The 12,392-nt window shown below is 34.5% G+C and overlaps 1 protein-coding gene across 2 annotated transcripts in view; it reads left to right on the plus strand.

Annotated features, from left to right (window-relative positions):
* thsd7ba (thrombospondin, type I, domain containing 7Ba) overlaps positions 1 to 12,392 on the plus strand; it is a 173,840-nt gene that overhangs the window by 116,175 nt on the left and 45,273 nt on the right. For both annotated transcript variants that reach the window (XM_026272057.1, XM_026272058.1), the window contains exons 11-13: positions 6,109 to 6,224; positions 7,733 to 7,865; positions 9,815 to 9,918. In XM_026272057.1, the coding sequence (XP_026127842.1) occupies positions 6,109 to 6,224; positions 7,733 to 7,865; positions 9,815 to 9,918 (353 nt within the window). The remainder of the gene's footprint in view (positions 1 to 6,108; positions 6,225 to 7,732; positions 7,866 to 9,814; positions 9,919 to 12,392) is intronic.

Here is a 12,392-nt window from a genome sequence, read left to right on the forward strand (position 1 = left end):
TTCATCTTTTGAGATCCGGTGTGACTAATAACATGCACAATTTAGTCGTAGATGTAGGCACTACTGCACTTTATCTCATTTACATGCATATGAGGCATTCACTGTTTGTATGTATGTATGAATGAACAAATGAGGGGATTGGTTTTTGGACATGCCATACAGTATGTATGAATGAGCAAAATGCTGTAATGCCTTTAATGCTTATGCTTATGCTTTTTTTTTTTTTTTTTTTTTTTTTGGGTGGGGCCAATATAAAAACATGACAACAGCTAAACCAGTATCTTGTAAAATACATTCAAATAGCTCATCAAATATGTGCTGACATAAAAGTTTTACAGTGTTCCTGAATCCAGCCTGTTTCCTTTATGGGATCATCCATTTTTATAGCTTCATCTTTAAAACATTGTCAGCATTTTCTCTTCCAGATAGATGTTTTCGATTATTACATACACGTATTTGGTCAATAATGAACTTTCCACATGGAAACATTTCCCTCTGCTAGCTTTTGTAAATATATGTACATTTTGTTTGATCAGAGCAGTAAATATTATTAGAATCTGCTTCTCTGGGATGCGTCTGTGAACAGCAAAATTGGGAATTAGGGTTTTGCGTATTTTTTGCAATGCCATCACGTAATCCTGAAATCCCTCTTTGATAGGTTTGCATTCAAACATCTTCACTCGAGCAATTACAAAATATTGCTGGTGTTTGCTGCAGGTTGCGGTATTTTATACAGCATGAATGAAATGTACAGTAAAAGTTGAAAGCGATTCTCAAGAGTTTCACATTTCCCTGACCTTTTCTCTAGAGAAGAGTGCTTGGTTTACTTGTGCTGAAACCATATCTTGTACATTGAGTCTGTCAATTTTCTCAGTCTTGTGATGTGAGTGAGTCTGAATGCAGGCTTGACTGATTCTCTCCATTTCCTGTATGAGAAGGGTGGAGGTTTATGTTGCTCCATGTCTTTTCTTGATAAACGTTTCCTGTGGGAGTTTTGTAAGGGCACTTTGGGTAGGATAAAATGTTCTATTGCATTGCATGGAGAAGATACTGTGTTGTGCATTAGGAAAAAGGACTCATAAATAATGCAGCCATTAATCTATTTCTTTCTTTTATATTAATGACACCAACGTAATAGTGAGTTTATGGGCTGGTGTATTTCACCGGCCTTGTTATAGGTTCCGGCTTGACCTCAGTTCTGAGAGGGAAGCTGTCTGGACTCTGTGTTTGATGGAGAGTAAATGTATGTGTTTGTGTCACACACATATCATATCCCTTGTGCCCTGTCACATGTGCTGGAGGCAGAAAGAAGCAAGCATCAGTTTTAAAGCGCATGTTTTGTCATCATGTGGAAGCATCTAATGCTTCATACGTAGGTGGAGTGTGTTCAGATCTTCACTTCATTTAAAACAGCAGGGCTGAGCTATTTAAACACCCTGATATATGAATTGACCCAACAGGGAGATGTTTGTTTATCTTACTGCTGCAAGACCGCTTCTCTATTAATCCTCTGTTCCTGGTATACTTGCATAAAGAGGAAAACAAATCAGGTTCTGTAAAAGTGCAATGCAAAATGTTTGTCTGATACCTATTTGTCTGGCAACATCAAATGTGAAAGTGCTATGTGACGTCAGCCAATCATAGGATATTTCATGTTAATGATTTTAATGATAAGTACAGTTATATGGAACAGGATTATTTATATTTTATTCATTTTGACCAATGAAATGTGGATTAATTTTAAAATGAGTTTAAAGTCCCCATGTAATGAAAATATATATATATATATTTTATACAAACCATGTGGCAATCCATTAATCAACAGTATTGCTGAGTATTATTTTCCTTAAAACTGTAGTTTCCCAAAGGCAGTCCCAGAAACGTGGTTTGAAACAGCACTGGGTTTGCTACCTCACAAAATTCAATAACCAATAACGTTAAGGGATAGATTCCTATCATTAGCATATCCCTCTCCATTTATACAAAAATGGTGCACATAGAGATTATAGCATAGAGATTGCATGCAAAATATGCCAATAGGATTACCAGCACGGACCAAAAATAAAGTACAACAAAAAACTTGGTTTAAAGTGAATTTAGAATCACTTACTTGAGTAATAACCCACATCACCAGTGTAAAAGTAGCCCGGAATCAGACCCACCTCTCCCAAATTGGTGTCTTCACTTCACACACATATTGCTCATGGGTGCGAATTAAGAATTACAAACTTGGCTGCATTGGATTCTTCAAGGCATTCTGAGGACACAACATCGTCAAGTAACTTTAACAACTGTTACAGTATTCACTTTAGTGGTCCTCTAGTAAAAACATAGTTATATCAGTCATAAGGCCCTATCATACACCCGGCGCATGGCATGAGAAAATTATTTTCACAAGAAAAAAAAACATTTAAATATGTAATTTTAATGATCAAAGATGTTTTGAAAGTTTTAAGGGATAATAATTTTAACTTCAGAGGGACTTTAAGCTTTAAGATTTTTTCAGATCCCATTTCCCCCTTATTCCACATCATTTCCTGTCTTCTCTCTCCATTGCTGCTCTCCACACTCTCTCAGTTGCCACATCATTTACTGCCTTGTCTTTTAATAAATGGAATCACTTTAATCCAAGGCCTTGAATTTATTATTGATTTTCTAAAACTATGGAAACAGCCATATGATACAAGTCATATTTAGTATTAATAATAATCTTAATTATTATTATAATTTGCCAAAAGACAGAATAATGAACAAAATTATTATTATTATTATTATTATTATTATTAATAATAATAATAATGTAGTGTAAATGTTGTTATTAATAATAATCATAATTCTTCCATTCATTATTTTTACAACAGATAGGGTAATGAACTATATAAATCAGATGGTTATATTAATATACTAAAAATATGAATATTGTTTAGCAGAAATGTGTCATTACTGCACCACTCGCCTCAACAAATTGCAACACTGATTTTTGGAATTAATCTGACCAAATTTGTGCCATTGGTTGAGTCAGAGTTGGAATGAAAGCAGAACCTTGTCTCTTTGTTTTTGTCATGTAACTTAATGCTTACTTTTACAATGGCTACAAACTCATCCAATTAAATTTTTATGTTGGAACACTCCATACTCACACTTTATTCATGCTTTGTTTCCATATAGAGGCAAAGACAGAGTTAACCTGTTGTCATCTGTGATGTCTCCTTTGTTTCTGTCTTTCTTTCTGCTGATTTCTTGCATTTATCCTCCACCCACTCTTTTGTTCCTTTCCTAAAGCTCTGTAGCATCATTGCCTTTGGGTGATTGCCCTCTGTAATGACATTCTGCTCCACAGAGCACAAAAGTGAGAGAGAAGCAGATGATTCATGCTTCTGTTCTTTCTTGTTCCCTGCTTTGATGTGTCCTGTTTGCTGGTCTCCAAAGCCTGTAGTTGGTAGAGCCCTGCTGAGCCCTGCTGCCTCTCTTTAGAGCTGCTGCATGCTGGGAATTGAACCAAGCCTGGAAATGAAATGTCCAGAATCCAGCTCGTTGGGTTGGACGTTCTCTGTGGGGCAACATGCTCTTAAACAAAAGCATGCACATACTCACACTCACAAGGACACGCATGAGACAGACTCCTCAGCAGGACATACACCCTGGTGCATCATGTACAGTCATCTAGTCATTATTGCAAAATAATGGCTCTCGTTTCATCCTGAAGGGGTTAGTTTTGTGAAAATGACCAGCTGCCTGTACATCATCTCTTATATATTCACCATGGAGAATGTCATTATCTGTCCTGTGACATCGCTGTTTACCAAATAAATTGATGTTCATGAAATATTGATTTAAGGGGGGGGGGGGGGATGCTTGTTTTCACTCAATATCCTGTTAATCTTGAGTACCTATAGAGTAGTACTGCATCCTTCATAACTCCAAAAAGTCTTTGGTTTTATTAAATTCATAAGAGAAAGATAGTCTGTACCGATTTTTCCAGGAAAAACACGACAGGCTGGAGGCGTGTGGGCGGAGCTAAAGAATCACGAGCGCCAGTAGACTTTTGCGTTGAGAGCATGTGGAAGCTGAGGGGAAAAAACAACCAAAACAAACCATGGCTAACAGTCAGATTCAGTGTATATTTATGATCCAGAATCAGATCCAGAGGCTGAAATTTAACAAGAGCAGCCTCAGCAACGACGTCTCTATGTGGTATGTACTTAAACTGTATATATTTGAAATCATATCTTCGAAATGCAGGGAACAAACAAAAACACTTGCACAACTCCGTTGATGCTCTGTAAAAATAAACTCCATCCACTGGTCCCTTAATGCTGTTTTTTCTTTGGTAATCTGTGCAGGGTTGTCTTGCCCTGGCAACCAAAAACACACTTCTTTTGTGACATTTCGCGACGCTCTCGCTCTGATCAGTGAATGTCTGTTGTGCTCTCAGTGCTCTGCTATACGGGAGCGTGCGCTCTTCCGGGAGAAGTGCCTCAGGACCCATATAAGGAAATTCTGCTCCATCTAACGTCACACAGAGCCATACTCGAAAAAAAACTTTCTGAAACTTGTGACAAACCGGAAGGAGTATTTTTGGAACAGAAATACTCCTTCAAACATACAACTTAATTTTTGAAACTTTGTCCATGTTTAGCATGGGAATCCAACTCTTTAACAGTGTAAAAAACTCAGTATGCATGAAACAGCATTTCACCCCCCCTTTAAGTACAATTTTGTTTAATATGTTAGAAGAAACCAATACCACAGAGTTCTAGGAGGGTAAGAAACAGGGATACTGTCGTGAAAAAATACATGCAAAATACACATACCCATGGAAACTAAATGTTGGGGTGTACTTTTTTTCTCCACAGAAGACAGTTGAAATTCTGTTCATATTTAATAACGAAAACTAATAAATAAATAGAAAAAAAAATTTCAGTTATGTCACCCATCCATATTGTCAAAACAAAATTGCAGTCTACTGTTCAAAGTGTTTGAGGCAGTAAGATTTGTATTATTATTATTATTATTATTAAAATTTAACTTTTTATTCAGCAAGGATGCATTAAATAAAAAAGTGGAAAAAAAAGGTATTACAGTTTTGACAGTTATGACATTTATAATGTCACAAATGTTTCTATTTAAAATAAATGCCATTATTTCGAACTTCATTTTGATAAAAGAATCCTGGAAAAATCTATCATGGTTCCCACAAAAACATTAGGTAACACAACTTTTTTTTTTTTTTATGAATATTTATCCACAAAATAATAAATGTTTCTTGAGCAGCAATCAGACACTGAAGACTGGAGTAATGATGCTGAAAATTCAGCTTTGCCATCAAAGGAATAATTATTTTGTATTTTTTTAAAATACATTTCAAATATTTTAAATTGTTATAATGTTTCACAAAATTACTGTTTTAACTGTATTTTTGATCAAAAAAGCAGCTTGGCTGAGCATATAATAGACGTTTTTTTAAAAACCTAAAAAAAACAACAACTTTGGAATGCTACTGCATGGTCCACATACTGTATGTTGGGAAGAAAACTATTACTATTTTTTTTTTTGCATAAATGTTTTGCAGAGTTAGTTGACAAATATGGAGTCATTACAATTAAAATATATGGCATTAAAACACTGATTGACCCATCAGAATCCAGAATTGTACAAAGCCAAATAATAAACCCACTTTCCATTAGATGAGAGAGTACAGTCTAGAAAGCTGTGTGGGTGTTCTCTCTTATCTCTCTCTCTTAAAAAATATAAAGGCTCACATAACCTCTTGCTTCTTGTCACTCATACAAAAATAACTCACCTTTACCGTATACTCACTCAGATATGATCAGCTGTATGCTCTGCTGGTAAGACGCAATAAATATTACATCAGCTACTCAGATAGTGTCATTGTAACTGTGTTGTATCTGTACATGATAATATCTGGGTTTGTGGGGTACAGTAAATCAAGCAGTACTCACAGTCAGCACAGATGATATCTGCACCTGTGCTGGAAGGTCAAGGACAGAGTGACTGTGGTGTGGCTCAAGACAACTTATCACTGATCATGAAAAAAAAAAAAAACAGTCCCTCTCTCTGTTCTCCATGTGTGTGTGTGTGTCATAGGTGTCCAGAATCTTCTCGACCAGACACCCTTCAACCCTGTTTACTGCCCTGTAAGAAAGATTGCATTGTGACCCCTTTCAGTGAATGGACAGCCTGCCCTACCACATGCCTGCCAGGTATTGATACAATCTCTTCACACAACCTTTAGCTGTGACATTTCAGTGGTACCTCACTTACAAGGATAGTTCACATGAAAATAATATAAAAAGTGGGTTTATTTACTCACCCACATGTTCTTCCAAAACGGCATGCTTTCTATATATGTGTGTATATATATATATATATATATATATATATATATATATATATATATATATATATATATATATATATATATATATATATATATTATTGAATCAGCTCTTACCATACAACAAAACTGTTCAAAAGTTTGGGCTGGGTAAATTATTTAAAACATATTTTTGTAGTCTTTACAGAAACTTTGATGATAACACTACAAGTTTTCATAGGAGATATAGTCAGATTTTCATGTTCTTTCAATCTTGTGAATGTGTTTACATTCCATATCCATTATCATAAAACCCACGTCACATAACAAAACCAGCTTTTTTTTGTTGTGTGTCATGGGTCTCAAGATAACGGAGATTATGCGAAAAGATTGTGCGAAAGCACCTTGATGCATCCTTTCTGAATACAAGTATTGATTAATCCAAAAAATTCTTACTGACCATAAACTTTTGAACAGTGATGTATTTCTAGCTCCAGGAAAAAAAAGCACCTCAAATGTATCATAAAAGTGGTCCATAAGACTTGTGAACAATGTTCCTTGTCTTCTGAAGCCATGTAATAACTTTTTGAAAAGGCTGAAATATGTTATTATTAACTGAAAATCTAAGCTCTTGAAAGGACATTATAAATTATAGCATAGAAAGACCTGCGTTAACGTTCTTTCCACAGAAAATAAATAAAACGACATTAGGATGAGTCCATTTGGGAATAAGAATTTAAGCAGCTATGGCTGTAGAGGCTTTCTTTAAAAGGGACTTTTAAATAAAAAGAAGAAGTAATAAACTACATGAGTTTATTGTGTTGCCCCAATTACATTTACTGTAAGTGTGTTGATAATGAAAACAGGATTTACACTTTCACACAATGCTAGGATGTTGTATCTTGCACTTTTGCTGTAAACATGGTGAAAGGAGGGGCTTTTCTAACCCACAAAAGAGTTTTATTACATTTTAATGAGACTATTAATTGACTGTTACTTCCACTAAAGAAACCAGGAGTAAACAGGCATTTATTATGATTGAATCAAATGGTAACATTTGAAGAAATGTTTTAAATAACTGATATCCCCTCTGTAAATAGTGTGCTTTACCCTGTTGGGTCTTCTGTTAATGAGAGCGGCTTCTTAATTGTGCTATTATCAGTCTTTTAGTAATTAGCAATGTGTAATGAGCCTTACAATGTCTGTTAAATGAAGTCATTACATCAGCTTAGGATCCATACAGGGAACAGGAAGTCAACTCCACCAGAGAATCATATCATTACCTCTTATCTAAAGAGCTCTTTGAATAGTTCCTGCTGTGGTAATCGCTGTCAGAATACTAATAAAGTGAAAGATGGGTGCAAGTAATGTTTTGATTGTGTGTGTACTGTGCAGTGAACAGCAGCGTGCCCTCGCAGTCACGATACAGGATCATCATCCAGCGGGCGGCCAATGGGGGTCAAGAGTGTCCAGATACTTTATATGAGGAGAGAGAATGTGAGGCTCTTCTGGTTTGTCCTATTTACAGGTGAATAAACTGCAATTGCACAAGTGGTTTACCCGCTCCTCAGCTAGACTGATACAATGTTTGCGGTCCAGCTAGTTTTAGTTTTGTGGCATTGATAGTATCAACGCCATTTACAAATGCACACAGTAGTTCAGAATCGCATGCAGTGCATGAATACATTTATAAAATGCTGTTTTTGTAAGCTTCCATTACGATCCTCAAAAGTCACACATTGTTGCTGTAATTTACTGCGCAAGTAAATGCCAAGCTATTTGTAATAACGTATTAAATTATTATTCTGCCAAGTTTATTCATTAATAGAAGAGGGGTGACTTTTTTTTCAACACCGTCATAGTTACAACTGATAGCATTTTGTTTCTGTCATTTTGGCACATTTAAAACTAACAAACTAACAAACAAACAAACACTGTTGGCTCAATTTAAAGATGCGTTAAATTGATAAAAAAATAACAGACTTGTATTATTACAAAATACTTCTCTTTTTGAATAAATAAGGTTCTTTTAAAATTTATTTTCATCCCAAAAATTCTGAAATGTATTACACTTTCCACAAATTTATTAAATTGAGCTTAATTCAATAGTTATGATAATAATAATTGTTTCTTAAGCCCCAAATCAGCATTTTGTCTTCACAAGAATAAATTACTAATTAATGTTTTACTGCATTTTAATTAAATAATTGCAGCCTTGGTGACAATAAGATTTAGCCACTTATTGTCACCAAGGCTGTATTTATTAAATTAAAATACTGTAAAGCAGTAATCAGTAATTAATTCATGTGATGACAAAATGCTGATTAAAACATATAAAAAAAATTACCAACTCCAAACTTTTGCAAGTTAGTATGGAATAATTGATGATGGGTCATTGCATTGTGTTAACACACCTCACATAGTTCAGATGATTTCAAGACATTCGTCAGGTTTTTAAAGTGCCTCCGTTGCTAATTCCAAAATGTAATTTTAGATCTACTGTAGTAACAGAGATTATACAACATCATTTTGTGGCAAAAACAATAAAATAATTTTTCATTTTTATCTTGTTGTACACTATATTTGTTTGACCTTTAAGTGTTGTTATGGGTTTTGATTCTTGTACTGTTGTAAGGAACTTTGACATAACAAATATCATTTTGCGAAGTGATTTGGACATGTCAAAACCTGCCTGGAACTACTTTAGCAATGAGTTTCCCTTGAAATAATTGCACCTTAGAAAGTTCAGAAACCGTTCAGTCAGATTCTAGCATTCAACAGCCCTGTAGTATAAATTACAATCATTTTAAGCAGCATTTTCTTCATACTTTTTTATGTTTTTTATGCATGCAGGTTTAATGATCTCATATAAAAATACCCTCAAATGAATTTATAGCCTGCATGGAATATTTGCACTTTTAAACATGTATTTGCAGTGAACTAGTGAATGTATTAGATTCATATTAACCATTGACTGCTCTGATCTCTAGAGGTCGGCATTGGCATCTGTCATTAAAATCCCTTGTAATTAAAACTATTGACAAGAAACTGTTTAGTATGCTGAGACAAAGTCATTCATTTAATGCAGCACTTCATTACTACTGGTTTATAGGATTTATTCAACAGTCACATTTTTATTTTTTTCTATTTTGCAAGACCTGGGTCACATGGAGTGAAAGTCATTTTCCTGTTATAGCCCACCAAGTGTCATAAAAGACTGGTTAACATTGGTTTAAGTATTATAACCAGGGTTCTATTGATATGCAGTGCATTTATACTGGAGGGTCTACTTACATGCATACATCTTTGTATTATTTTTCTTATTTTATATATATATATATAAAAATGATTCCTAGTATATTTATAAGTGCCTGTCTTGGACTATAAAAATGCATTAAAAATGTATTTTCTGGCAGCAATGCTGGGGTTTCTTTTCTAACATCAAACCATCACTATAAACCTTCATCTCTTTTTCAGATGGAAGACACACAGATGGCATCCATGTACTCTGGTCCCAGATTCTGTGCAGCAGGGAATGACGGGAGCCAGTGAATCGTGTGGTAAAGGATTAGAGATGAGAGGTAAGAGAACTGTGCTTTATGTAAAAGAGTGGTTTCTCATGGTACACTAAATAGCCACCTTTGTAGCTCTCCCTCTGAGCTATATGCATCACTGTGTATGTATATGGCTGTGTTCATGGCTTTGAGCTCTGCTTTGTTCATTGGCACTGTACAGTGTGTGAAGTGTGAATGCAGCATGCTGCAGCCCCAGTGTGATTATGACAGAATGGAAGTGAAAGCTGTCAAACACCACCGACAGTGAAAGAGAAACACTGCCTTTAGGGCACAGGTGACATGCTTAAAATGAACAAATACATTTTTAATATTTTTTTTTTCAAGTTGTAAACAAAACAAAGATTATTTTTATGTTGTACAAGAAAATACTGTTCAAGTCTTTCCTATTTCAAAAAGTTCATGTTTAATTCAGTGTGTTTAACACCGAGGGCCCTATCATACACCCGGCGCAATGCGACCCAAGACTTTCTTGATTTTTGCTTCAATAAAATCCTAATTTACTGCTTATTAATAGATAGTAAGGTAGTTGTTATCCTTAGATATTGGGTAGGATTAGAGACGTAGAATATGCTCATGCAGAATATGTGCTTTATAATTACTAAAAAACAGCCAATATGTTAAATATAAGCATGCAAATAAGCAACTAGTTAATAGTGATAATCGTTGCCTATAAAGTGTTACCACCTATTCAAAAAATACTTGTATAAATATCAATATATAATAGATATCAGTACTTTAATTCCTGGGTAATGATGAACATAAGTTCATTACATAACTCTTCACCGGTCATTAGTTCTATTTCCATTCAAATAATTAATATACAATCCATTTTTTATTTATATTAAAATGTATTACTATTTGAATATACATTAAATATTATATTTGATGATGTATTGTAGTTATAATGAAGCGTTAATGTAAAAGAGAATGATAATTCAAAATAAAAGGATTTTTCCAAAATCTTCAAATATATTTAAACATTACGTATTTTTTCGCAGAAACCTTGAATTTATTGAGATCAAATTAATTGAAATGATTGTATCCAGAAGTTATTACATTTAGACACAATATAGTATGACATTTTACTGACCTTCCCCGGTTTATCAGAATATCATATTGGTACAATGGAAGAAAGCTGACATTTTGTGCCGAGTCAAAGGTCAGTATTATTCCAGATATCGAGTGCATTCATTAAAATTAATGAGGCCATTCATTAGAAATAATAAGTCTTTGTAAATGTTATCCTGCAATGGAAGATTCAAATAGCCAGCAGTAAGTAGCTGCAATAGTACGAGTGCTCTAACAGCAAGGTTAGGATACGAATTACATGAAGATGGACTGCAGCGGGCTCTTGCTTGTGTGCAGATTGAATTTCATGGTTTATTTAAACCAGCACTTGACATACTGTTGACCTCCCCTTGGATCTCACCGCATGAGGGCATAAATTAAAGTAAACAATAAATCTTGGCTAATTTACGAATGTTCACCAATTCGTTCCTGCTTTTTATTCTGCGAGACCTAACAGCGAATACCGCCACCACAACTGCGATAAGCTCTTGTTTTAGTCTAGTGATTAAAAATTACGCAGGTTGTTTATGTACCCGGATGATTTATTGTTGTATTTTGGGCAAGCATCCCCGGCTGGGGTAATTTGATTATGCTTGGCGTACTCAGGTGGAGTGGTGGCTTGAGACAGGCGTGCAGACGCTCAGCACCACACAGATGCAAATGAGCTAGCAGCAGAGTCCTGCTGTGTTCGAGAACACTTGCTCTATCAGCATCCTCCAAAATAAATAACAGGGCTAGAAGGCAATGCAGTAAATTACACTAAATGAACCATAAAGACAGACATCTCTGCAGAACTAATGAGAACCTCACACGTATTGTGCTTTCGCTGACAGATTTACAGTCTGATTGAGTGACCAGAAGTCATTCATTTTCAGTGAGAGTTGAAAACGTGCGGTGATATGAGTGACTGCGTCTGTTAGTGATCACGTGACCGCCGCTGTCGCCCTCTTATTGGTAGTCTGATCTGATCTCATTACTATTCACGTTTAATGTTTAGATGCATGTTTTTGCATTTTGTGCATATATGCTATACTTTACAGTATTGACAGCATCTATAATATACGCACAGCTTTAGAAAAAAAACAAACTACATTTTATTAATCCTTTATGTTACTTATATTAGAAATGTATTTGAATAGTCACATTTTTTTATTTTTTTATTATTATTTTTTTAGAGCCATTAACACCATCCTTACTCTAAACCTAACCACAATTTGTAAAAATATATATATTCAGAATGTAAAAGGCAAATAAATACACAATGGTTATATATATATATATATATATATATATATATATATATATATATATATATATATATATATATATATATATATATATATATATATATATATATATATTTTTTTTTTTTTATTATTATTATTTTACAATACACTATTATACACTACCAT

The sequence above is a fragment of the Carassius auratus genome, chromosome 9 (assembly GCF_003368295.1).
Source record: "Carassius auratus strain Wakin chromosome 9, ASM336829v1, whole genome shotgun sequence".
NCBI lineage: Eukaryota > Metazoa > Chordata > Actinopteri > Cypriniformes > Cyprinidae > Carassius > Carassius auratus.